Source organism: Hesperophylax consimilis, chromosome 9 (assembly GCF_061612785.1).
Source record: "Hesperophylax consimilis isolate HC1 chromosome 9, BYU_Hcon_1.0, whole genome shotgun sequence".
Lineage (NCBI taxonomy): Eukaryota > Metazoa > Arthropoda > Insecta > Trichoptera > Limnephilidae > Hesperophylax > Hesperophylax consimilis.
Genome location: NC_142844.1, coordinates 26893022 through 26920261, shown reverse-complemented (window position 1 = coordinate 26920261; position 27240 = coordinate 26893022). Strand labels below are relative to the sequence as shown.

The 27240-nt window shown below is 35.3% G+C and overlaps 1 protein-coding gene across 3 annotated transcripts; it reads right to left on the bottom strand.

Annotated features, from left to right (window-relative positions):
- Positions 1 to 98: 98 nt before the first annotated feature.
- Cka (Connector of kinase to AP-1) lies at positions 99 to 19831 on the bottom strand. Of its 3 annotated transcripts, none has more exons than XM_089635849.1 (7): positions 18570 to 18663; positions 16685 to 16936; positions 12694 to 12847; positions 11002 to 11175; positions 9230 to 9340; positions 7967 to 8124; positions 99 to 7746 (listed from the first exon to the last, which is right to left on the bottom strand). In XM_089635849.1, the coding sequence occupies exons 1-7, from the start codon at positions 18579 to 18581 to the stop codon at positions 6832 to 6834; spliced, it is 1776 nt and encodes a 591-aa protein (XP_089491975.1). In that variant the 5' UTR covers positions 18582 to 18663; the 3' UTR covers positions 99 to 6831. The 3 variants fall into 3 exon arrangements, with proteins under 3 accessions (XP_089491975.1, XP_089491973.1, XP_089491974.1); XM_089635847.1 differs by lacking the exon at positions 18570 to 18663 and adding an exon at positions 19377 to 19831 and having other exon boundaries at positions 100 to 7746; XM_089635848.1 differs by lacking the exon at positions 18570 to 18663 and adding an exon at positions 19377 to 19831 and having other exon boundaries at positions 100 to 7746; positions 12700 to 12847.
- Between the last annotated feature and the right edge of the window lie 7409 nt (positions 19832 to 27240).

Sequence of the window (27240 nt, the reverse complement as noted above, 5' to 3'; positions counted from 1 at the left end):
AATTTTTCTCGTGCCAGGCGCCGTATTGGCTCAGAGCCAGCCCTGAGCACAAGGATACTAGTTTGTAATAATATGAATGTTTGTGGGATAGAAAGCAATAGATTGTGTTGATTATGATGATAGGTTTGCGTAAATAAAAAGCCAAATGAATATTATAATTTTATATTTAGGTAATAATAACCAATCATATTACAATGATTGGTAATACATCATCTACTTTAAATACAATATATTACACACAAATTAATATTTTATATAATTAATTATTTAAATTGAATCCCGCGGTCCAGCCAGGAAGGTGCCAAGCCATCAACTCCAAACAATAGTTAAATAAGTATGTATATAAAGCACATAGTAAAACAGATGCTCGGTAGTATGGAAGGCTCTCCTCACTGTATCTCACCTTATTCCAACTGTCCTTCTGCAGTCGGAGACAGTCTTTGTCTTTGGGAGGCGGTGGAGTTGGAATAACTTCTCAAATACTAAGCGTTATAAAAGCAGATACATCGATGGAACATGATTCTGTAACGATTGTCAAAGGTAGATTCCAAGTCCAAGGATTATAGAATGATTTCACGCACACACATCGGAATGTTTGCAACACAGACAGACTAATGTTTCAATGGGTGGAGGCTTATTTCTTTTAGATGTTGGAAACTAGTGTCTAGACTTTATCATAAAATTACAAGTGATACATGAAAGTCAAATGTTAAGTCCACTAGACAGATTTACCGCCGCCTCGACGTGACTTTTAAAAAATTACTTTAACCTTTCGAGCGCAAAGGATTTACTCTTTATCATTAATCTCTTCACTAATACAAATATTAATAATCTGAATCATTTCATGTTCAACTACTTTACTCGGGGTCATTGAGACTCCACCTAGATATTCTTATTACCAACAATTGGATCTCACAATAGTTCTGTTAGTCATGGAGTAATGTTTAAAACTGTCATTTCCGACACATTCTAGAATATGTCAACTGCGATACACATAAATACTATCCTTATAATAAATACCAGTTTTACAGAAACAACATAGAATCAAATTAAGTTAAAACAACTACATAATATTTATATTTATAGGCTGTAGAAAAATAGTAGTGAGAAATCGATAAGTATGACTGTTTTGTACACATTTTTAAAGTCCATTTGAAACAAAAATTGTTTTAAGTAATACATGTTACTTTTCATTGCTACATCGCTGCGCTGCATGCTGTGGTGTAGGCGCAATTTATAAATCGGTTAAATCAGCGTGGCATGAATATAAGTTTACTGTAAATAATCAAATAATAAAATTCCAGTTCATTGTCAACACAAGTATCTCAAATACTTCTCAGATACTTCATGGCCAACACAACACTCTCACAGACTAACATATACTCATTTGAGATACTTGTGTTGGCTATGAAGTATTTGAGAACAAGTATCTCAAATGAGGATATGTTAGTGTGTGAGAGTAATAATTATTAGCCATTTCTTCTCATTCAATACTAACAGAGCAAACTGCCAATCAGGTTGAAGTTAAAAACCAATAGCTCCCCAAGACGAGCAAAGTGTGTACCGCAATTATTATTAAAATAAAATAAATGTATGTGTTCCAGATAAAGCATTTAATAAGTCAATCCTTACACGACAATTCTTGACCAAATCGGGTTGCACACTTGGATAGATAGGCTAGGGGCCTCCTGAGTGATAGGCCTTGGACTTACATTAGGAGATAAGTATTATGTTATTTCCACGTCTATGAAAGTATATATGTATAGCTAACAATTCGGAATCTACAAATACGTATGCAAAAGCTATTTTTATGAGGATTTTCTATGGTCTATCAATATTACACATAAATTGCTATTTTTTAGGTAATCTGTATGGAAAAACATTGATTAAAACAATAGATTCTACTTTTTTCTTGGTGTTACAAAAAAGTGAGCAATGCTTTTAGTTAACTTAATAGAGCTACTCAATCACAATGATTCACGTCGGATTTATTCTCTCCTTAATAGAGCTACTCGATCACAATGATTCATTCTCCTTAATATAGCTACTCAATCACAATGATTCACGTCAGATTGATTCTCTCCTTAATAGAGCTACTCAATCACAATGATTCACGTCGGATTCATTCTCTTCTTAATAGAGCTACTCAATCACAATGATTCACGTCTGATTGATTCTCTCCTTAATAGAGCTACTCAATCACAATGATTCACGTCTGATTGATTCTCTCCTTAATAGAGCTACTCAATCACAATGATTCACGTCTGATTGATTCTCTCCTTAATAGAGCTACTCAATCACAATGATTCACGTCAGATTGATTCTCTCCTTAATAGAGCTACTCAATCACAATGATTCACGTCAGATTGATTCTCTCCTTAATAGAGCTACTCAATCACAATGATTCACGTCGGATTCATTCTCTTCTTAATAGAGCTACTCAATCACAATGATTCACGTCGGATTCATTCTCTTCTTAATAGAGCTACTCAATCACAATGATTCACGTCTGATTGATTCTCTCCTTAATAGAGCTACTCAATCACAATGATTCACGTCAGATTGATTCTCTCCTTAATAGAGCTACTCAATCACAATGATTCACGTCGGATTCATTCTCTTCTTAATAGAGCTACTCAATCACAATGATTCACGTCGGATTCATTCTCTTCTTAATAGAGCTACTCAATCACAATGATTCACGTCTGATTGATTCTCTCCTTAATAGAGCTACTCAATCACAATGATTCACGTCTGATTGATTCTCTCCTTAATAGAGCTACTCAATCACAATGATTCACGTCGGATTGATTCTCTCCTTAATAGAGCTACTCAATCACAATGATTTACGTCTGATTGATTCTCTCCTTAATAGAGCTACTCAATCACAATGATTCACGTCTGATTGATTCTCTCCTTAATAGAGCTACTCAATCACAATGATTCACGTCTGATTGATTCTCTCCTTAATAGAGCTACTCAATCACAATGATTCACGTCGGATTCATTCTCTCCTTAACCGCATTCAAAGAGAAAGATAACTTGGCTGTCTTTCTTCCATCACATCCATGCGTCTCAACTCATTCATTCTTGGCAGTGTTAGTGGTAAAAGGTTTTCTTTCAAATTAATAGATAAACCTTATATGTAATTTTAAAACAAAATGGCTTACCAAAAAGACATGCTAGTGTTAGCCATATGAAAGCAGTTTTATACCCGAGTGTTGCAAATATTAACAATTAACACACAGGATTCCCCGCAACTTCAGAATTAAGAATCAACCGAAAATAACAAACATTTTTTAATGGACAAGTTTTCCTTTTCAAAAACTTAAGTTCACATTGTATTGCTTCTATTGCAAACATAATAGCATAACAATACATATTGGTATCATGAAATGACCTACAAGTAACTCAACTTACAGGTAAGTCTGTTTACACAATTACATTTTGTAGGTAGACTAAAGTTAGTTGAATAATAATTATACAAAGAGGGCATTTTTTTTATTAAGTTTCAATAGACCTCTATTTAAATATGTATAAAATGGAATCACTGGAGTTATAATATTAGTGTCAATAAATAATCTTTTCTGATGGGTTTAGAAGTTTTCATAAAACGTATACAAATAAGTTGATAGTAAATTGTCACATTATTGACAGCATACGTGACTTTGGCAGTGATTGCGTGTTTTACAATAAGCATTTATTTGTACTTTAAGTGGAAAAGTAAATTGAAAACAGTCCAAAGCATCTTCACATGGAAGTGTTGGAATTTTTCTGTATGTTGTTACTTCAAACTAAGGTAAGGCTCGCTTTTACATTGCAAATTTTTGTAGTTTTATCTAAATGTTGGAAATTTAGAAAAACACCTTTATACAATAAATCCTCAAAACGATTAGATGTTTATGAGGATTCGAGGAAACCGACCAGCTGAAATGGAAATGATTAATTATTTTACTTTCATCGTTATACTGTTCGTTACCTATAAAAGACCAGCTTTTCCATTTTTGTACTGCACTTAGCCACCTATTTCTTTTAAATCATGACAGTAATAATTATTAATTGTGTAGACATCGTCCCTGCGTGAGTTATAAGCGAACTAATGGGCTTCACGCACACGCACACTCAAACTCATTTCTCTCTATTATTGTCCAATGTTTATATTCTACTCCAAGCGTGATCTCTTCGCGGTGTTCCTTTCAGTTACTTCTAAAATTTTACGCCGTCATACCCCGACTGTCCGTGTCGTTAGGTCATCTTTTATTAGAGATTCTACGGGGAATCTTGGATAATAAACAATCTTCTTCTGTCGTATGGTGGAAAGGCTAGATGGCACAGGCAGGATACTTTGGATTTCAAAACTGAAGTGCCGCAAAATTATTCTTTCCTAGGTCGAGAGAAATCTCCGTCCCTTCATGTAAGGACATTTATTCAAGGTAAAAGGTGTGCAATACAACTAAATGTAAAGCAGTAGAATTGCAGACTCAGAAGTCATCTGAACTTGACTTTTTTATTGCAAGCACTGAAAGTTGTAATATCTCTTTACAAACAAACGGACAATGATGCAGCTTTGTAAAGAGGTGCTCTCATTATAATAGCTGATATGAGACCGCGCATTTAAGACTACATAAAATATAAGGTGATGACCTGATAATGTTTGCTGAAATGCACAACATTATAACTAGGCGGCCTATATAAAGTACTCTATTTGCAAATCTGGCACATTCACGATTAAATGGTATTTTGAAAACTTGACAATTGTCAGCGAAATTTTCAATCAACATGGTGACTGTTATGTAGTACATATATGATAGAAAAAAATATTATAATTTGATTCCAAAACTAGCAAAATTTTTATATTATAACTTTATCAAAGAAAATATAACCAACCAAAGTGAGAGGAAAAGTCTGTTTTAAGCCTTTTTTGTTTCCAAAAGATATAACATTAATTGAGACTCAAAATTATCTCTTCTTCATTTGTCAGATCTTTTAAAGCTCAGGTTTGGTTGAACCTGATTGGTTATTTCATCAGTAAATCTGTCTGCCACTATTAAAATGTTGGTTATCAAATGAAAATAAGATAATGTGTGAGTTTTGTTTTATTTATTTGTATATATTATAATAATGATTTATTATTACAAGTAGACTCTACAAATGCTTGCAAAAAACAATGAAAAAAAAAACAAATTTATTTCTAAAATATTAAAATATTTATCCATTATTATTTGCTTTCATCTTTATTACAGCGGAGCTAATGAAATTGCACTAATAAAGCAATATTAAATCATAGTTCCACACTCCTGCAGTAATAAAAGTACTGAGAAATATTATTGTTGTTTTTTACAATAAAACGAGATTGCCTCTAAAACAGATAATCATTTTACATTTGTTTATAAAATTTCACAAAATGATGACTAAGCCTTTTAAAAACAGATTTACAACAACAGTTCAAATGTGTATTTTAGAAACGATTATGTTTGGTAAAATTTGTCTTTCACAACAACAAAAAACTGAATTCAAAGAAACGAAATTGCATCACGAAACTAACAGAACACAAAAGTAATGTCAAAGTAAAGTTCCTCATGTCAATGAGTGTATTGTAGTGAGTATGTTACTTGGCAGTATATTGGCTACCAATAGAGAAACATAAGAAGTAATTGAAACTTGTGATTTTATTCAAATAATACCATGTCAGATGTGAAAACTTATATCTGTGCTCCCCAGTCCCCACGGATGAGCGAAAAGCAGATGAATAGACAGTTGATATAGACAATGGACATGGACCAGTTTAAATACAACAATAACAAAGATGGGTCGGTTCGGGTTCGGCACCGGGCTCGAGTCCTCGAATCGCATATCATTGAATGTGACTTTATGATTCCCGTTACTTCTGAGACCGTTGGTTAGTGTATACACAAATTTACTACATAATAATTAAAGTTACAATTATTCTGAAATAATGTGACTTACTCGCATAATCTTATAAATATACAATCTTTCAAATAAAGGATAGGGTTATGTTCTGTTGTGAAAAGTTATCCATGATTAATTTCTTAATCTCCTATTCTCCATTCTCAACCAACCTACACTGTCCCTAAAATTATTTTTCAGTTAAACCTGAAAATGGATTATGGTAAAAAATACATAAATTACTACTTAAATAAAAGAGAAGGTTGACAAAACATGACACCAGACAGTGTTTAGGTGGTTCAGTGGTGACCTTTGCACAGGAGGACAAATATATAGTAATCTATGTAAGTAACGCGGACTGTCGTCCAGAAGGATCGGTTGGTTGATTGATTACCTTACGGTTAGACCTCTACAGTTAACTAATACAGGGCCGCCACCACCTGGCGCCCCCCTGCCGCCTGCCACCTGCCACCTAGTCGGTGAGTGAGCCTAAGATAAGTATGTACAAGCATCTCTGGACAGGGCCCGCCCACGGAAGTATGGAGTCTAGACTACAGCCCGAGAGTGGGTGACGAGAGCGGCCAGGGAGCCGAGGAGACGAGGTGATGTCTGTGTACGACACACAGAGCTCGCTACAACAATGCTCGTCCTATATTCATCTATCACCTACAAATTGCTTTATTTATTATACAATGTCAATAAATATCATCAAAAACACTTCTAAACAAACTCCTTCGTTATTAAAACATAAAATAAGGTGAGCGATACAAATTACATATTGTTAAAAAAACTTCCTTTGAAAAATGATGATTATTGGGCATTACAAAACAGGCAGTAACAGTTCTCCAAGTCAAGGGGGAATACGGGTACCTAGTTCCGCAACGGAGTAAGAAATGTTCAGTCCGCACAAGCACTTCACTGTGGCTAGACAAACACCTTGGCCAGTGCGTCCGCCCCGGCACTGGCGATGTACGGCCGCGTGGGGTGGAACGCCACATCCAGGATGCTCTCGTCAAACTTCCTGCGGTGCGCTGTGATCTCCTGCACGCACGTCTTATTGTCTAGGTTCCACAGGCGGATAGAGCAGTCGTGGCTGCCCGACAGTAGGAACAGTCCGTTGGGGTCCACGGCCAAGCTGGTCACGGCCTCCAGGTGAGCCACCATGGAGTGCGCCAGCTGCCCGCTCTCGTTGTCCCAGAAGCGGATGTGGCGGTCCTCGTGCGCCGTGATTGTGAGCGGGAACAGAGGGTGCGACACTACCTTGGCCGTGCCGCGCCCCTCGCCCTCCAGTCGCATCACGGGCTTGCCGGTCTCCAGGTCGAAGATGACCGTGTGCGCACTCTCAAAGGAAGCCACGGCACGAGTTCCGTCCGCAGCAAAATCAACACACGTGGGGGCGCCGTCCACCTCGGAGCGCAGGGTGGTGGTCAGAGGGTTGGCGTTGCCCGGAGACCACAACCGCACGGTTCCATCGGCCGAGGCAGAAAGTAGGCGTTGGCGGCAATGGGCCAAAGACCACACGGCGTCGGTGTGCCCGAGGAGGGCGGGGCCCATCACCTGGGGGTCGTAGGCGTCGTACGGGTCGATGTTGGGCGAGGGCATGTTCCAGGTGCGCACGCTGCCGTCTAGGCCCCCTGACCAGAACTGCTGTCCGCCGGTGCCCATGGCCAGGCACAGCACCGGCCCCTTGTGAGCCCGGAAGGTGTACACGGGTTCCACATCCAGACTGGCGGACTTCTTGGCAGGCACGGTCTTGTAAAGGTTCCACAGCTTAAGGGTATGATCCTCTGAAGCGGTTATCAAAATTGGTTCTAAAGGATGGAATGAGAGTGCCCGTACCTGGAAAAAAAAAGTTACCTGATTAACTACATTAATTAAGTTCCTAATAATGCACGCAACAACTCTAACACGGCTCCATTGCTCCATTGCTCCATTGCTCCATTATCAGGGAAACATTTCACGTCAGTCGAGGTGCAGTTAACTTGTTAAATAAGAACATGTTCTATAATAGTGCATAAATAATTAATTTGTAAAAGGAAAGTAAGTGTGTTAGACTTACCCCATCAAAGTGGGACCTGAGGGTGTACTTGGCGTTCCACGTCTTGCGGAAGGACACCTTGGCCTGCACCAGGTTGTAGGGATCCGCCTCGTTGGTGATGGACAACTGGGCCAGCTCCCCCAGCGCCAGCGATTCTTCCTCACCCTCGCGACCACTTCCTGCAGACAACAATGTGTTAATATGGAAACCCTCCAGTACTTGTTCCGTTCACACATACCGCATAATAATATCCCTCTTTATTGCATGTGGAAATAATAGGGTGATTGACATTCCAAAGTGATTTATAATAAGCCTTATCTCCCATTTTCCTGTACAAAATGTACCATACTTTTTTAGATAATAGTATATTTTGAGCAGTAAACGTGACTTAACCAGTTTTGAAATAAATAAAACATAAATAAAATTGCAGATTTTATAATTACAGTAGAACCCTATTAATTCTAAATCCATGGGTCCTCAAAAATCAAATTTCCAATTCCTGCAAATCGAAATTTTATAAAAAATAATTAAAAATCAAAATTGCAGAAAAGCAGATATCTGCAGGCGGCCGTCAAATTCAGGTAGGTATTCAAAGTTATTTCGTTATAATATGACAAATTTCCGTGTAAATCGTAATGTAAGGCCCGATTAAAGACCAGTCGGTGGCCGAGTTGACATCGCGTTTGGATCCCACCCAGGCGTAGTGTGTTCAATTCCTCGGCTGGCTAAGTCCTCCATCACAACACAAGCAACATTTTCAGCTTACTGTGGTGGTAGTAGGAGATTTTCAAATATTGTCAGGTTATTCATAGCCCGGGAATGTTTGTCTTTCTTTTATTACATAAAAAAAAAAAGTATTTAAGTAAATTTGTAAAAATATTCATAGTAATATTCCAGAGTAAACCGACGAAATTCAAGTGTAAACTAAAACATTGTGGCCACCACAACATGGGCATGTGCCTAACTTGGTGGTCTAAACATACCTAATAATTGATTACAATTATTAAACCATGTCACTGAATAAAGATTTTTTTTTTTAAATTTCCAGAGCGTTCTGCCATTCAGATTTCTAAAATAATAATACGAATTAGGACGATGTACGCATTGAAATTTTACACCATTTACAACCACGGCCAAATTCAGATCAGATTCGGTCAGATAATTTGTATGTTTTTTTTTTGCATAAACAAATTTTGAAGCAAACAATTTTTCTGCTCTGATCAATATTTTTTTCCGATTACGAATATGTACTACAGTAATATTAAACAACGTAATAATGCAAACCTCCTTCTTTCCAAATGATTCCTTTATTATCTTGTCTAACAGCCTCCTCTTCTTCTCGAGTGAGGAGGTTCAGCTCGTTGAACACCTCTTCAGCCTCCGCATCTACTTCATCTATAAGAAACAAAGTTTATTATTAAATACAACAACGAAAAATAAAATTCATGCATAAACTATTGAAAGAATACAAAATAATTTTTACTTTCTTCTAAGTTTTAAACTGAGTATTCCAGCAATTTTGTTAAACTACAACACTCTTTTAAATTATATGAATATGCTAAATTATCGGACAGAAGAATTTGCACTGACTTAATATAATTCTAAATTATGCATTTGATAGTCCTGAATTGTTTGAAGTTGAGATTTATTACAGTGCAGAAATTCTGGGACTAACTACCATGTTTATTCCTCATTACCCAGAATACTCTAATGGAAGGAAATAATTATACCAGAGTCAGTTGACTTCTTCAATTTATCCCCAAACAAATACAAAAGATTGTTACTGAGGCAGTTCAGTTATGTAATACTGTATAATTTTGAGTATTCATATGTAAAAGCCCATAAAAAGGGCGTTAATAAAAAAATACAATAGCAGCAACCAAGCCTCTAGGTTACCGTGGCTAGCAGCTTAGAGGAATCTCACCCTTAAAGATTTTTGACTTTCTAAAACATAGATTTGTTTCTAAATGTGATATCACACCAACAGTTCCATGATAACTCCTCAAAATGACAATTCAACACACCTTTCAAAGGTGATATAAAGTCATTAAAAGTGATGAAACAAAAACTAGGTTACATATGTAACTATCATATATTTTTGTTTCATCACTTTTCATAACATCATAACACTTTTTATAGGTGTGTTGAGTTGCCATTTTGATGAGTTATCCAGTCACCCACACCAACTTTATTATATAATACATTAAACTATGACATCCCCATTAGTGGAATGTTGTAAGGCTGAAGGAACAGAAGGAAAAGGAGAAGAGTAAGGTTGGGAAGCATCTACTAATTCAGAACTGGTCACTAAACACAACTAAAATCATTTAACCCTTAAATGCATATGCACTGTTGCAAAACTGCAACATACCGTTCAAACCACCTTTAACTCTTTGGTGTATACTTAATGCATGCCGTTTTAGAATTATCAAGTTCACGGTAATATATTTTATCAAGTGGCATCAACTTTTTTTTCTTTCGCGAATGTCAAATGTCACTTTTTCTTTAACAAAGTGAAGATTCTCGAAAATTGGTTGGAGGTTAGAATTAGTGTTTTGTTTTGCTGTTATTATTTTGATTTTCTTAGGTAAGTAGATACAATAATACAATACTTATATGTAATAACTCGTATTTTTCCGGTACACTTATTAGTTTTGAGAAATTTTTTTAGGTTTTTTATTTTTTTTTTTCATACGTAAATTATTCATATTAATTTTTATTAAATTAAATACATGGTGTTGTAAACCTGCAACAATTTTTTTTTAATCAAATATCACTAAAAAATTACAAAAAAATAAAATTCTTTATATTTCCTTGCATATGCATGTAAATATCTACAAAATATTTATTTTTCCAGAAAAATAAATAAATCATGCATTTAAGGGTTAAAGTAACATTTCGATTCTGAATAGTGGTCTCTCACCAGGCTGGTGATACACCACTCTGATATATTTATTGATAAAATCCAAATAGACAAGTTTGAACTTAGATTTCTCCTTCCTTCAACAGGGGATGCCATAGTGCACCAGGACTGAATATGTAGATGAATGTAGTACCGGGGTTGTGTATGATGGTGTGCAGCTTGTTGTCCATCTCCTCCAGGTCGTCCACGTCCATCTCCTGTCCGGTGAGGAAGTCGAAGTTGGCCAACACGGCCGCCTCCCCGTCCAGCAGCACCGGTTCCTTGGACGCACTGCACGCCTTCTTCACCATGCTGGGCGGCCGCCGCACTGTGCCGTACATATACAGTACCACATGTATTAAACAACTCAACTACATATTGCACAGCAAGCGTATCGTTAAGTACAGAGAGTACCAACTCCATTAAACAACTTCTATCAACTATCTTACAGTATGCCATAAAGCATTGTTCATATCACATGTATTGAACAACTCACATATCTTAATGGATCGCATAACATACATATCTTAATGATTCGTACAGCATGTAATTCAGACCACATGTATTGAACAACTCACATATCTTAATGGATCGCACAACATACATATCTTAATGATTCGTACAGCATGTAATTCAGACCACATGTATTGAACAACTCACATATCTTAATGGATCGCACAACATACATGTCTTAATGGTTCGTACAGCATATAATTCAGACCACATGTATTGAACAACTCACATATCTTAATGGATCGCACAACATACATATCTTAATGGTTCGTACAGCATATAACTCAGACCACACGAATTGAACAATGATTCAGACAGCATGTTTAAAAAATATATATTCATTCATTGGTCGAATTTTCTATAGATTTTATTCAAAAAGACATTTTCTCAACTATCAAATTACAAAAATTTATTGTACACATAATGTAATTAATTATCAAATAATAAATATTATCATTTACTGTTCAAATTGTCATAATGTGAAAATACTCAACAACAAAGAAATATTTGACGTTCTGTCTTCAGACAAACTGTAAATGTGTACATGTAAATATTGTTTCAAAGTATATCATTTTTATTGAATAAAAAAAATAAAATTGAATTTATACTTTTATTATACTTTATACCTACAACATGTACAAACTTTACAATTGCAACTAATAAAAAAAAATTAAAAAATAACATTTTTTGAAGAAAACTACATTTCAAAATTTTATGATAATAATGTCATTCGACACATTTGTGTTCATTATTAGCTATATTAACCGCTTCATGCTTTTAAATGTGTCACGCTCGCGCGTTAAATGCGTTCCAGTTTCTGCTAGCCCGGGTGACGCTCGCGTACTAAATGTGTTCCAATTTCTGCTAGCCCGATAGCTAGCACTTGAAAGTTAGCGATGTATTTTACTCAGATTGAATTTGCCTGCAGTTGAGATTGGTCGTGTTTTTGAGCTGCTTATTTCGTTCTTATTTATATTTTAATTGAAAAATGTATAAACTTTGAATAAAACATTTAAAAAAAACCTGATATAAAAAAAACTTTTTATTAAAAAACCCTAGCATTAAGTGGTTAAAGAGTTTTAAACAATAAGCTAAAACCAATAACTAAAATTTTATTAAATAAACAAAAGGTTATTGAAAACGAATTAAACAAATTGGGTAGATTTTAGAAAAGCTCTGACTAAATATTGTAACATTGTATTGGTTACAATTAGATTAGATTTACCAGAGTCTAAGATTTACTTTCTTTTGTCTGAAAGAAGAAACATCACTTGACGGAAATTAGCTAGTAAAATAGACAAAAATAATAAAAGTAGTAAAAAGGGTTAAGCACCTGTACCTTGAGTGTCCTGGCTCCTCTTCTCCATCTCATTGCCGTTGATGCTCGAGTTAACATTGTCGTCCTGGTCTGTGTTGTTGTTCATACCGAGCAGAGCCCGCACCCGGTTGGAACGCACATCCAGAATGGTCTCCGTGTAACCAATCTCCTGGGAAGTTAAATAAAACATTTAGGTAACCCATCATCACTACTGTCATTGCAAATAGAATGGGTGGTCAAAATATCCACCTTGTAAACCAAATATAGAAAGCAAGTTCACATCAAAGGGATGCATTTTTTCTTCATTTTGAAGAATGTCCATTTTTTATTTGTTAGTTTCCTGCAGAAGCTTAGATTGGTAATTGGTATATGCTCAAACCAGATTGAAATATTATAGTCAGTAACTGGCTTGGGTCTTACCAAACCTGTACCACAGACTAAAATGCAACTGATTTCAATAAGCAAGTACAATGAACATTATTAAATACTAGCTGCATCTCGCCATGCTTTCCTGTTGCTCAGTCTGTCTGTGAAGATAGAGAAACAATAGCGCTTGTTTAACGGATGGCACTGTTTTAAAAAAAAGGCATGTTTGTCCAACAGATGGCGTTGTTTTTCAAAAAGCATGTTTGTTCATTTACATTTTTTATTTATATAGATAAATAATTATAATTATAATTTTAAAAACAACAAATCAAACAGAGCAGACTTCAGGATTTTTCACAGAATTTGAGTTACGTGAAGGTTCTATTCAAGTTATTTTATTATTTCAGTTTCATAAAGCAACTGGCCAATAATTATATAAAAACAGAATTTGAATAGAACCTTCACAGAACTTAAAAATCAACTTTGAAATTTGATGAATTGTTAAAACACGCTTAAATTTTTTTTTTACATTATTTCATTTTTTCAATCTCTGGACCAAAAACAATAAAAAATAAGCATTTGATACTTAATCACCCAATACAGGTAATCACAGTTAAAAAAATTTGAAATCGCTCTTCTGAAAATTTGTTGTTTTTGACTTGTACTCCTTACGCTTAGTATGATTATGAATTATCCACAGTTGTAATTGTTTCGTGCTGCATCATTCATCATCATGATACTTTTGTTTATTTATGCCTTTTTGTTTTTAAATAAATACAAAAAATTTGCATGTTACGATAACCTAATTTTTTAAAATTATTCCTACTTCCATCATTAAAAGCGAAAATGTTGCTTGTGCAATGACGGATGACATAACTAGTGGAAGATTGAACACGCAATGCCAAGGTTGCCTTGAACCACTCGAACACTAACCAGTCAAGCACCAATCCTTATTATCCAGAGCTTTGATTGAAATACTCTAAACTAAGTGGAAGCCATTAAAACAATTGAGATTTAGCATCGATAACCTTCTGAAATTAAACAGGTAGTGAAACAGTGTTTTCTTTGGAAACATTTTCTTTTAAAATGGAACTTCTCAGTTTATTCGTTTCCATTCAACAGTTGAAAGGTAAATACTTTTGGCAAAAGAACTCTAGGATCATCGTGGTAGAAAGGCTATCAAGGCATGAATAAAATAATATCAACAGCAGATCAAACATCGCTCAACCCATTGTAAACAAAAATGAATAGAAAGATATTCTGAGCTAAAATAATTAAGGGCACAATGACATTGCAAAATTAAAGAAGCCATTTATATCATCAATATTGCCAGTCATGTTGCTCACTTAGTAGCTGCTGTACGGGTTTTATGTAAGAGAGCAACCCCATTTTCATATTCCTTGCAACCCCATCAGATGCAAGTCAAATATTATGTAATAATATCTCTAGTCAGTTAAGAAAATCTTACAAAGAAACCATTTCGATATGAAAATAATTAGGGCCCCTGGCAAAAAAAAGTGTTGGGTATACCCATTTTTTATTTAGTTGCAATTGCAAAGTTTGTACATGATGTAGGTATAAAGTATAATATAAGTATAAATTCTTTTTTCTACAGTCCTCCTCACTAGGGTTTCCTGTTCTGAGGCGGCCTGTAGTTTTTAAACATTTGTATTTCGTTTCAAGTTGTCTTTACATCGTCTTAATAATGTTTGTAAATTGAATATCACTTTGTTCTCTCAGTCATGTTTTTAATTTTGTTTGATTTGGTATTTTGAATTTTATAACTTAATATAATCAGAAATGCGATGAAAAGGTAAAAGGAATGTACATATCGTCTCTGTTCAGGAAAAGTAACCAAACCAAGAAAATACATAAATGTGTAACACCAAAATTAGTAAACTTGAAAGATTTTAAGTTGGCTATTTTATAAGTTAGAATTAGTTTGAACATTATTTCTCAGCCCGTTGTCCCATGAGTCGGTAAGCAAATGACACAAACCAAATAATGCAAGACTCTGCGCAGAAAATTCAGTTCGCTGTAGCAACGTAACGATCTGCAGCAAAGTTCAATGTGTAACTTTTCTGAGCAGGGCTGTAGCAACGTAACGATCTGCAGCAAAGTTCAATGTGTAACTTTTCTGAGCAGGGTATTGCAGCATTCGATTCATGTCGATTACTTACCGACCCGTGGGACGAAGGGCTTAGTTCTTAAGATTCTTACGATTAAAGAATACTTGTAGTTTCATACCTTCAGTGAGACTGACAGTAAGCTGTGGTATTGATACATAAATTTAAAATAGCTATACATCAACTCTTAAAATTGAATGATCAACAATATTTGTATGTTTTGTAATGCTGTTTTAAGATCAAAACACAGTTTTCAGTGGATTATATGGAAGAAAATTGCTACCAACAGTGGAAAATAATAAATAAGACCGGTCAGTGGCTGAGTTGGCATGGCGTCTGGGTCTCACCCAGACGTAGTGTGTTCAATTCCTCGGCTGGCTAAGACCTCCATCACGACACAAGCTACATTTTTCGCTTAATGTGGTGGTAGTAAGAGATTTTCAAATATTGCCAGATTATTCGTAACCCGAGAATAAAAAAAAAAAATAATTACAGCAATCTACCTCGACATGTAACATTCGGAATCGGTCGAAATCACACATTCCTTACGCAGATGGGGATAAGGTTAAAATTCCGCGTGTTTTGATTTATGCAAAAAGAAAACATAGCCAAAATAAATGTTTTATTTTATTTTGTAAAGTTCAGGTAAATAAGACTTTTAAGACGTTCAGAATTGAAACGCTGTTTGAAATGGCTTTAGGTGACCAGATCTGAATAACCAGGTACTTTCCCACCTTCCTTTTACCCATCTCCTTCCTTTCCCCATTATATTCAGCCTCACAATATACCCCCATTGGGATATGTTGTGGGGCATATTTTGTGCATTAAAAAAAAACATTTTTCTGAAAAAGACATGAAGTTTTTTATAGTAAAGTGACAATATATTCATTATCGAATAATAATTTGGTGAAGTGTGATTTAGTTTATGTGGACTACGGCATCCCCAATTAGGATTATTGTGAAGCTGGAGGAAGTGGGGAGGGGCAGGGAGATATGGAGAGAGGAAGGATTGGAAGATATTTCCAGCAATGTTTCCAATCTGAATGGTCGTGAGAACACCAGGGTGAAAACTGATAATAGATATTATTATGTTAACTCCCACTGGCGGCCAGTGAGACTCAATTGGGAAATACTGTGAGGCCGAAGGAAGTGGGAAGGGGCAGAAGATGTGGAAAAATAAGGTTTAGAAGAACCTGACTAATTAGATCTGGTCTGTTTCAATTCTGAATGGTGATCTCTCACGAGTGCGAAAATTTGATAATGGGTTAATGTTATTTGGGAATAGAAACAGAAAGATTGTTTTTCTTAAATTAACTCCAAACAGGAGGCCCTGAGAACAATAATTCCCTCAGGGCAAGTCATCTTTAAGGATGTTGTGTAGAGGGTCGAACATGGGTCTTTAAGAGACAGAGGCCGGCAAATCGTTTCAAGGCCGAGCTGTTAAATTCAAGAACAAGTCATAGAAACAAACCAGTCATATTTGGCGTGTTTCCAGACTATGCGACTATGATTACCTCGAAGTATTGCCTAATGAGCTGGCGCCCTTGCCGCCAGGTGACGCTGGGCGGGGGCTCCTGTCCCTCGGGGTCGGGCGGTGAGGGCGGGCGCGCGTCACCCAGCGGCTGCGGCTCCACGCCGTACTTCAGCTTGTGGTATTTTGCGCGCTCCTGCTTCAGGGCGTACTCCAGCATCTTTATCCGCCGCACCAGGTCATTCTTCAAGTTTTCCAGCCCCTTGTGCTCGCCTTGCAGAAAGGCGATGCGCGCCTGGAATGATGCAATTCATACATTTAAATAAGGTCAAAAATACAAATTTAATAATCTGTAGCCTTTGAAAACATACACCACCTAAAAGCTGTATGTTTTCTGTAAATACAACATCGAATTAAGATAATTCTATATCTTATATCCATTTTGCTTCCAATACTAATTTCATCAGTCAGTTTTGTTTATAAAGTTCAAATCAGTGGGATATTTAATTGTAGCCTTTGAAATTGTGCACCATCTAAAATCTGTATGTTTTCTATGACTACAACATTAATTTAAGTAACATTTATATTTTCATTGAATGCAAACTCTTGAGCTCCGTTGTTTAATTAATGGTTGTAGCTAAGGTTAAGACTTGTGTAATTTACATATTACTACCTTACTTTAGAACCACTAACAAGGGTAAAATACAAGCTTCATCTGCGTATTATATTAATTACTTAATATATACAGCAATAAACAGTAAATTTATTTTCAGATTTAGAAGTTAAACTGATTTGTGATTGCATAGAGCACACTTATGGTAAAGTACCACTAAAATTCAACTGCACGGAATTTAGTTACGAGAAGGCTATAACAACATACCTCAAAAATAAATATTAATGTTAGCTTTTATTATTCTCTTTAATGTCTTCTATTTTATAATTTCTTTAGCAAAGTTTACTTCTAATGTACCACAAAATTATTGTAAAGATCACATGTTTGTAAATCCCCTATGGGTGTATAATATAAATAAATAAAATATGGTTTGTATGTTTGGCATGCAATACTGGAAATGTAACATATCACATAATTTATAAGAGCGAAAAAAAAAAACACCATTTGTAATGATATGCAGTATTGTGCTTGGAAGCGATGTTACATACTGTCCAAAAACACCATTCGTAATGATATGCAGTATCGTCTTTGGAAGCGATGTTACATACTGTCCAAAAAATACCATTCGTAATGATATGCAGTATTGTCCTTGGAAGCGATTTTACATGCTGTCCAAAAAACACCATTCGTAATGATGTGCAGTATTGTCCTTGGAAGCGATGTTACACATACTGTCTAAAAACGAAAATTTTAATAAATATTCTCCATTCTGAAGACGAACGAACAGTCGGAGAAAATGATTACAATTTAACAATATTTGGAAAAATTGTCACATTCACGGAATTGTACTCCGAGCGATGATACCATTCAACACATTTGATTAGTATAATGAAAGAAACCACAAAATGCTATAAAGTTAATAAAATTGCGTAATAATGCTGATTAATTTTGACTGAGGTTTATTTGTCTTCGGAGTGCAGTCAATTTGTTCAAAATAATATTAACACACAAAAAAAAAACATGTGTAGGCTATTTAAAATAATAGGCATGTTATGCAAAAATAAAAACAGAATAAAACATCGTTATTAACCCCTAAAAGAGGTCATCATTCAGAAATTTAAAATATTCTGTTTAATCATAAAACAAAGAATTATTTATTATTGAAGCTTTATTAAAATCGGTTGATAAGGCTTATTAATCATCAATTCAAATAAATGTATCAGTAATATAATAAGGTTCATATAAAGAGGTTCAAACTGCAGTTGGATTATGCATATATACTACATTAGATTAAATAAAAAAAATATTGTAATACATAAGATAACATGTCAGATAAGATGATACATTTCCTTTTGTATAGATTTTTAGCACAATCTTATAACAAAACAACAAACGTCTTCTAATCATTCCTCAAGTTCAGAGCCAATACTTCTGATATTAGCATAATAATAATTTTTAGTTCATTATTTTGTTCTAAACAGATTTCTCTTTTGATGAAATTTCTTCTTCTTCTTTTTGTAAATTTCCATCTGTATAAATATTATGCTATTTACTTTTTTGTGTCAAAAAATGCAGCAGCTTGACTACTAAGGTACCAACTTAAAATAACTAATAATATTATACAGAAAGAAAATTTACATCAATGTGTGAAATGGATTTCATAATGGCAACAAAGAATTGATTTGCAATACGGTTTGTAAATACATAATTTCAATAAGATTATTTTCATGTCGTTCTAATCCTGTCACATTGTACATTCATCTATTGAACAGTATTAGCATATGCAATCAATTAAAGATCTACATGGGACCATTTTGTAAAATGCAATCACAATATAAAATAATACAATATTATGATCAAACAATGACATATCTGTAAAAATATCTTTGAGTAATGAGTACACAATACACGTGCTAAAATAATAATAATATAAATATGCTCTTTATTTACGATAAACATACTAGTCCACAGAGGACACATTGTTCTAGTTAAATGCACAAGGTCCCATTATAAAATCGCCAATTGCAAACAACAGCGCGACCCTAATTTCTTTGGAAATGAGTCGCTAATCATATCTAATAATAATATTTTTGACATTACGTTTACGTCAAAAGCTACGTACCTGAAACTCTGCTCTTTCGACTTCCCATTGGGACCTCTCTAGTTCGAATCGTGCCCATTCATGTTGTATAAAATGTAAAATTCCGGGAATTGAGTATTCAGGAGCCTGGCTGGGTTCCTCTGTCTGTTTATCACTTATTGTACCGCCAATTTGAGGGCCTAATTGTCCCCCATTTTGGTGTGAAACCGAACTATCATCCATGGTTGTCGGGATTTTCATGACATGGCCACCATTACCAAACTTGTCACTTATTACCGTAAGATCAGTCAAATTTAGATAATACTGACTATATTCTTCTATAAACTCATAGTTGTGGTAAATAATTGATGCTTTTCACTCTCCGATGATAAAAGTCTCAACTGCAATACAAATTTTTACACATTTAACAAAACGGGAGAGCAACTGGCCAACCCCAACCTCTACAAAAAATTGGTATTTTACGTTCCGTACTGTTGGCAATTCTGACCGTTTCAGAAAAGATTCAGTGCTGCCAATAAAAAACCTGGAAATAATTTTTATGCTATCAAAAGTGCAGCGTACTTTTATTACGATCCATTCACATGTTCTGTTTTCATCCAATGATTGCACAAAATTATCTGAAGAACTAGCTTTGATTGGTGGCAGTTGTGCAAAATGGCAGATATTTTATGAATATCCAAAGATATTGATTTGTTTACGGGTGACGGTATATAAACACATTAGTTCTTGCGGTTCTTGCCCAATGACTAAAGCTTTTTTATAATTCAGTGGCGTAATTATTTTTTACACATTGTTTAAATAATTATGATATTTAAATATTTATTCAAATATTAATTTCATATTTTATTGTAAAATTTCGAAATATGTGTTCAAATTATTACAGCATTTTATCTATACTTAATAAAGGTGTATTATTGTATTTTATGTATTATTTTAAGAAAAAAAAATTGCTCTTGCATGATGTCTATTGCAACCAGTGTTATAATATTTAACCACGATGAACTGGTCCATTACTGTTCAGCCTAATCGTACAGAAGTAGTAAAAAATAAAATAACTTACATTATTTAAATAGGTACAGATACATACCCTTTAAAATACATAAGTACAAGTAACCATCCATGTAACCATGATGTTTTACCATGGAAGTGGGCGTAGAGGATGGAATGCTGCACATTTCTATTCTGATACAAACTCCTTACCTCATAAATTTTATTTCTGAATTTAGGTACTTAACTTGATCATGTCGTGCTTTGTCTGGGGCGTTCTTGTCTCTTTCCACAGATGCAACGGATGCAACATACTGAGCAATTAATGAGTAATTAATTAATCAATGTAATAAGAAATTCAAATATAAATATATGCGTGTTATCTACCACAGTTGCGGTTCTTTGACCGATGTGCGGTCCAGTGCGGTCCAACAAGACCTCACCGGATTGGATTAGTGGATCTTCCTGACTTTTTCAATTTTTTTCTTAAAGTTCAAGCCGAAAACGTCAGTGAAATTAATTTTACCCCGTACGGCATGTAAACAATACTTCTCAAAGATTTCTATAGAAATGTCATTCTGACAGAAGATTCTGCAGTTACGTTTTTACGTGAAACCATATATTTATGCTGAAAACGATTTGCTGGATGCCTCGAGAAGCAGAGCTTATCATGTGGTAGTGTTATATTTATGGGTAGTGTCATGCGAGATAAAAGGAAACGCAATACAGCTGAATATAGGCCTGTACTTCGCTGTCCCCGCAAAGGATGTCAAACTTCTCGTGCATAAATAAACCACTCACTTCTCTTGTCTCGTTCTTGCTCGTTCTGTTCGAAAGGGAAATTAATTCTTCTATTACAAGAATTACTCTGCAATCTAACTGCGCGAAAATTTGGAACTTGTGTTCCTTTTTTGTAATGGAAATAAATATCCATGAAAATGGCTGTGACTTTAGCTGGAAAGTCTATGTGAGTGGTATATTTATGATCAGTGCCATTTCAATTCTATCGCCAATCGTTATAATATCTATCGAGAGGTGTGTAGATTTATTGTTTATCAGCGCGCACGAAGGATTGACAAAAACGTCATTAAAATAAATGAAACAAATCTCGAAACTAATCACAGTTGCTGAAAAGTGTTGAGAAAAGGGTGAAACGGATTTGTTCATCGCGTTTTTAACTCTTTATACGCCACTGTTATACTAGCGCAGACAAGTAACAAATCGCGGGATAGTCTGAATTCTCGACAAAGCAGTTCCAATTTTGAAATTGGCAATTAAAATAATTTTCTATTAAAATATAATATTATAGGTAGGTACTGAATTTGCTTTCTGAATTCTTTAAACAATCAGTTCCAATTTGGAAAATGGCACTAAAATTGAAAGTAAATTTGAGTTCATTGAACCAGATTTTCAATTGGGAGGCGGGTTTGGGTTAGATAACTAACACCTCTGCCACAGGTCACACCAGATGCGCCTTCCCACCAGCATTGTGGCGTGCCCCAAAGATGACATATGACTCCTGGGTAGGGTTAATGTAAAAAAAAAAAACGCAGGACTAAATCACACACAACCGAAATTAGTATTTTTGATAATTTATACTGATTAAGTGGGTACTTTGCAATGACTAAAAAAAATATCATAACTTACCTTATTTTGTTAATAATAGTTTTTTAACCCTAGAAAGATAACCATATTTTGTAGTACATAAAAGATAACCATACGCTGCAGAGGCGCATAATATATTTATCATTTTTTAAAATTAAATACCTAGGTAATGTATTTCTTTAGCGGAATTATTTTAATGTGTGGTTAATGAACTAATAATAAAAAACTTTTTTACTGAAATTATTTATTTATTTTAAACATTAAACTTAAATTAAAAAAAACCTCTAGAAAAAAACAATAAAATTAACCGTATTCTGTTTACAGGAAAATATTATCACAAATTTATATTTTTTTTATATAAAACTAATAAGGAAGTTGAGTCCATTTTTTTATTTTTTTTTATCTATGTTCGCATTCAAACTTAAATACTGGTATTTTTTTTTTTTTTTTTAAAGTTTGTTTTCATAGTTAAATTAATTCTCAAAATTTAAATTTTATTAAGCCCGCCAAAACGAGCGGAATCCGAGCGGTAACAGGCGGGGTGTAGTGTGACGTCATTAGAACTGTGAAAACCACGTCGCTTAAGCATTATGTATGGAAAAAATTTTAATTCTTCAACAAGGAATTCCAGTAATTTTTTTACCAATGTTAACCGTCTATTATAATTGATGTTATTAAAAAAAAAAGAAAATTGATTAAGATTTGATAGTTAAATTAATATTTTAAGTTAGAATATTTGCTTTTCACGCCCGGTACGGTATTGCCGTCGCTACTTGTTGACGTTCCCCGCGCGAATTCAGGACCACCGCGCAGAAAAGTAGAGACCAAAAGTAAAATAACGGTTTACAGCCCAGTTCACTGTGAGACTTTTCTGAGCGGCCGGCGGCCTGAAGTGTATCACATGCTATGTGACATGTATAATAATAAAAACATCTAAGTTATGCAATAAACAACATATTATTATAAAGCACTATACGAATATGTATCTTTAGAAATCCATTTCATATAATAATAATAACAAATACGTACATATATTTGACAAACCCAAATAAACGTTTGGCCTATACACCTCTCTCATCTAAACCGACCATCTCTCATGTAATAGAAAGAGATGCACCATAGGTGTTCCGTTGTACGTACAAGTCACGACACATGTGACGACAGAATTCTTTCGACCAATCGTGGAGCGTATACAGTCTATTGCTATTGAATGCTTTTTCAAGAACGTTTAACTAATTCTAAGAATAATAATATAGAAATATATTTATATATTTAGAATCGATATTTTTTGATCTACATGAACATATTTTTTATAAGTCAAAATATTTTTCACTCAACTTCCTTATTAAATTATTTTAATTTACTAATAAACTATAAAATAATCAGTCAAAACTATAATTATTTTGCTAAAAATTTGGTTTAGAGGCATTCAAAGCAAACATCTTTTTTGTGTTCGCCGCAAACTGTTTTTTTGCATTTGGCGCAAGTCATCATTGACATTCTTTTTTTTTTACTTAAGCAAAAGCTGCAATACCGTCTTTTCTTGGCTGGAGGTTCTTCTTCATTATCACTAGAGCTCTGCACATCTGGATTCGGAAGAATATTGGTGATATTTTCTCGCACACGCTTGAGCAAAGTAGGAGCTTCGAGTCTTTCCGTCATCCACGGTTCAGATAACTGAGTGCTTAACTTTTTCATATATTCCCTTCTATTTAGAGGCTTTTCATGTTTCGCTAGAACGTTGTGACAGTATATGACATAAGAATTGACGAATGCCATGTTCAGTATGCCATAAAGCATAGCCATTGGCCACCTATTGGTTTTTCTTGAACATGACATTGAGGAACACATTTGATCGAACGTGTCCACCCCGCCTTTAGTCTGATTATAATACATTATAATATCAGGCTTACCGGTTGTGGCGTTGATGACACCTTCTTCATCACACGATGATATCAGGTAAACCATCTTAGAGGGCTTCGGCTTGTACGAGACTAGGGTCAAACATCCATCATAGCAGAACATTGACGTGCCTACGGATCGAGACCGTGTATTTTTCAAGTCTTCGGGGATCTCCCATTTATTGGATCGTATGGTTCCAACGAGGGTTAGTTTGTACGGCTCGTGAAGAAGGGATTTCGCGAGAGGAACCGAAGTGAACCAATTGTCACACGTAATATTCCGGTTTGTGCCATGCAAGGGCCGAGACAACTCCTTTACATAATATTCACCTTGTGGCAAACCATTAGTGTTTGTGGCTCTTCCAATATACGGCATTGCATTTAGCATGTACTTTGTTCCGCTATCACACATCATAGGGATTTTTATCCCGTATTTGCTGGGTTTATTGGGGATGTACATGCGGAATGGGCACCGTCCTCGAAACCCCAATAATTGCTCATCAATTGTGACGTGCTCACCCGGTGTATAATTCAGTTTACACTGAGTTATAAATAATTCCCACAGTTTTCTAATGGGAACAAGTGGATCTTCATGACGTAAGGAGGGCCGTATAGATTTGTCATCAAATCTCAGACATCTAATCAAGAAATCGAAATGATCTCTACTCATCACTGCCACGTAACGTGTTCCTGAAAAACTACTATTGAACAGCTCATCGGTAGACAAGTGATTGTCTTTCATCGCCGCACTCAAGGTCAGTATCCCAAACAAAGCTCGGACTTCTGTCATAGACGTATCTTTGAAAGTGGCTTTGGTCATGTTTTCTCGACGTTTTACAGAGATCTCAATATTCGTCCAACGGACGATCTCACCCACTATTTCGTCGGTAACAAACAAAGTAAAACATAATACTGGGTCATACACATTGCGACACATACGCGTTGGACCTCTGTTTGTGCGAATTATATTTATGGCAGATATACCACGACTTTGTCCTTTTATTGTTGACCAGCAATGTTGGTTTTTACCCCTTAGCACACGGCGATCAGGAACAATTATACGGCGGTCACGACGTGATGTTTCCAAACTTCCAGGCTCTGAAGATACTGGTGGAGTTATAATGTCTTCATTTTGTGTATCATTCAATTCTTCTGGCACCTCATCATCGATGAACTCATCTTCATAGTCACTCTGCATTTTATCTTCACTCACATGATCTTCTGTTTCACTGCCACTCTCCTGATGTCCATCATGCTCGTTCTCTTCTTCTTCAGTTAAAAATCTCAATATTTGATCATCAGATATAATTCTTCGGCTCGTCATTATGAAGGTTAAAAAAACCATGCTAAAACAAACAATAAAATACCTATAATAAACATGTAATGTAAGTATAAACAAATTTATACTTTTACTAAAAGTCATGCAAAAGATAACCATACGCCTTTGGAGCGCATTACCTAGTCATAACTTGAAAAATATGGTACTTACCGCGTAAAAACGACGTCCCGCGACGCTGTGCACCGACGACTGAGCTAATGAAAAAGGACAGCTAGATGCGCGAGCTCATTAGAAAGAGACAGCGTTTTCTTACCGTCGCGGGCGCCTCTGAGGCGTAGGTTATCTTTCTAGGGTTAAGAAAATAAATTTGTTTTCTCCTAATAAAATATTTAGAAGGATGACCATTGCATCCAGAGGTTGCAGTATCTCGCTTGTGGAAAACCATCATTCAGAATCGAAATGTTGATTGAAATGAGTAGAACTTGGCTATTCATATCAGATATGAAGCCAAGTTCTACCTCATCCCCTTTCCCTTCCCCACTCCATTCAGCTTCACAACATAGCTTGGGCTCTTGTGCTGTATGCATATTTACCAGTCGAATGCTAACGGATCTCCGGGGAACATGCAAGCATTTTAATATTATTACATACTTGATTCTGTGCAAAGGAGGGCGGCCCATCTCATTGACAATCTACTGTTAACAGACCGATTGCCACCTCTAATGCACAGACGCAATGTGGGCATGCTGAGTCTGTTCTACAGGTATTTTAATGGAGTCTGCTCTAAGGAGCTAGCAGCATTGGTCCCCGGTGCGTGAAACTCTACATACACGAGCGTAACACCCGTTCACAGTTGATGTTGGCTTTTGTGTAAGACGGCTCATATGTGGAATGACCTTACCGACAACTATTTTTCCTCCTTCATATAATCCAGGCCTCTTCATGACCTGCATTAATAAATTCTTTCCTACCGCCCCTACCTTAACCCGCCTCGCAACACTGCCCAACCGGGTGGCGACATAGCTCCCCTTCCTTTACACTGTACAGAGAGGGACACTCTTGTGAGGTGTCACATAATTTTTTTAAAAAATTGTCCTCGTTAGAATTATTTGCGATTCGATTTTGACCTTTATACTTTGAAAAATGTTTGAAAAACAAAATAAGAATTGCTTGAGTTAATAAAACTTTATGAACTTTCACGCTGCGTAGAAGCTTTACCTACTGCAAAAGTGTTTAAAACTTTATACTTTACTTCTCGGAAGCAATCTTAAATGTGAATGGATGGTCTTGGCACCACCTGAATTAAATTCTCCCAAGTTGGAAAAAGTCCAAATTGAATTCTTGACATAGTTCTCTGAGGGAGCGAGGGCATTATCCATTGCTCTACCCAACTATGTAACAGCTTAGAGATAATCAGGAATGTACAGCTTGATTATTTAATTCAAATCATTATCATTAATCCAAAGATTTTGTTGAGTGAATTTGTCTGTGGCCCTGAATATTAATTCCTCAGGCAGCGACCCAGCGACAACATAGACAACAGAAATGGAACAATTCATCAATTTTAAAAGTTAATATTAAAGTTCTGTTATTATTCAAGTACTATGAAACTACATACTGACCCATAATGAAATAATAACAGAACTTGAAAATTAACTTTGAAAATTGTTCAAGTTCTCTAAAACAACTGGCCCCAAGTCTTCTGATCTGCAGTACCAATCTGCCATTGTTGATGTTGGTTGGGAGAGATTTTTTAATTATTTTTGGGCTTTTAATAATAGTAACATATTTATTTATTGGACAATTTGTGAGATATCACCTCATGGGCGCTATACATAGCATTTATATATCGCAGTTTAGTGTCATTTCACTTCAAGTGCGCTTAATTTTATTACATGTAATGCATGATTTTTTGATAACTGTAAAATTTCATTAAAAAATAACGATATTATAAAAACTAACTAATGTACGATGTAATAGTAATAAATGTCATCTCATTTCTAAATCTACATGCTGTTTATAATATTCAGCATCACATTGGCCTCCTCCATAAATGCCCTCCACTGTCTGCGGTCCCTCGCCATTCGCCTCCAGGCAGTCTTCAGTCCTTCCC

Bases quoted from the DNA above. Each gene is read 5' to 3' on its own strand.
- Cka (XM_089635847.1), bottom strand. From the start codon at position 19,595: ATGAAAATCCCGACAACCATGGATGATAGTTCGGTTTCACACCAAAAT. The intron at 16,937-19,376 runs GTACGTAGCTTT...GCATCATTCCAG, and splicing joins TCGAAAGAGCAGAGTTTCAG to GCGCGCATCGCCTTTCTGCA. The intron at 11,176-12,693 runs GTGCTTAACCCT...TGTACGGCACAG, and splicing joins CCAGGACACTCAAGGTACAG to TGCGGCGGCCGCCCAGCATG.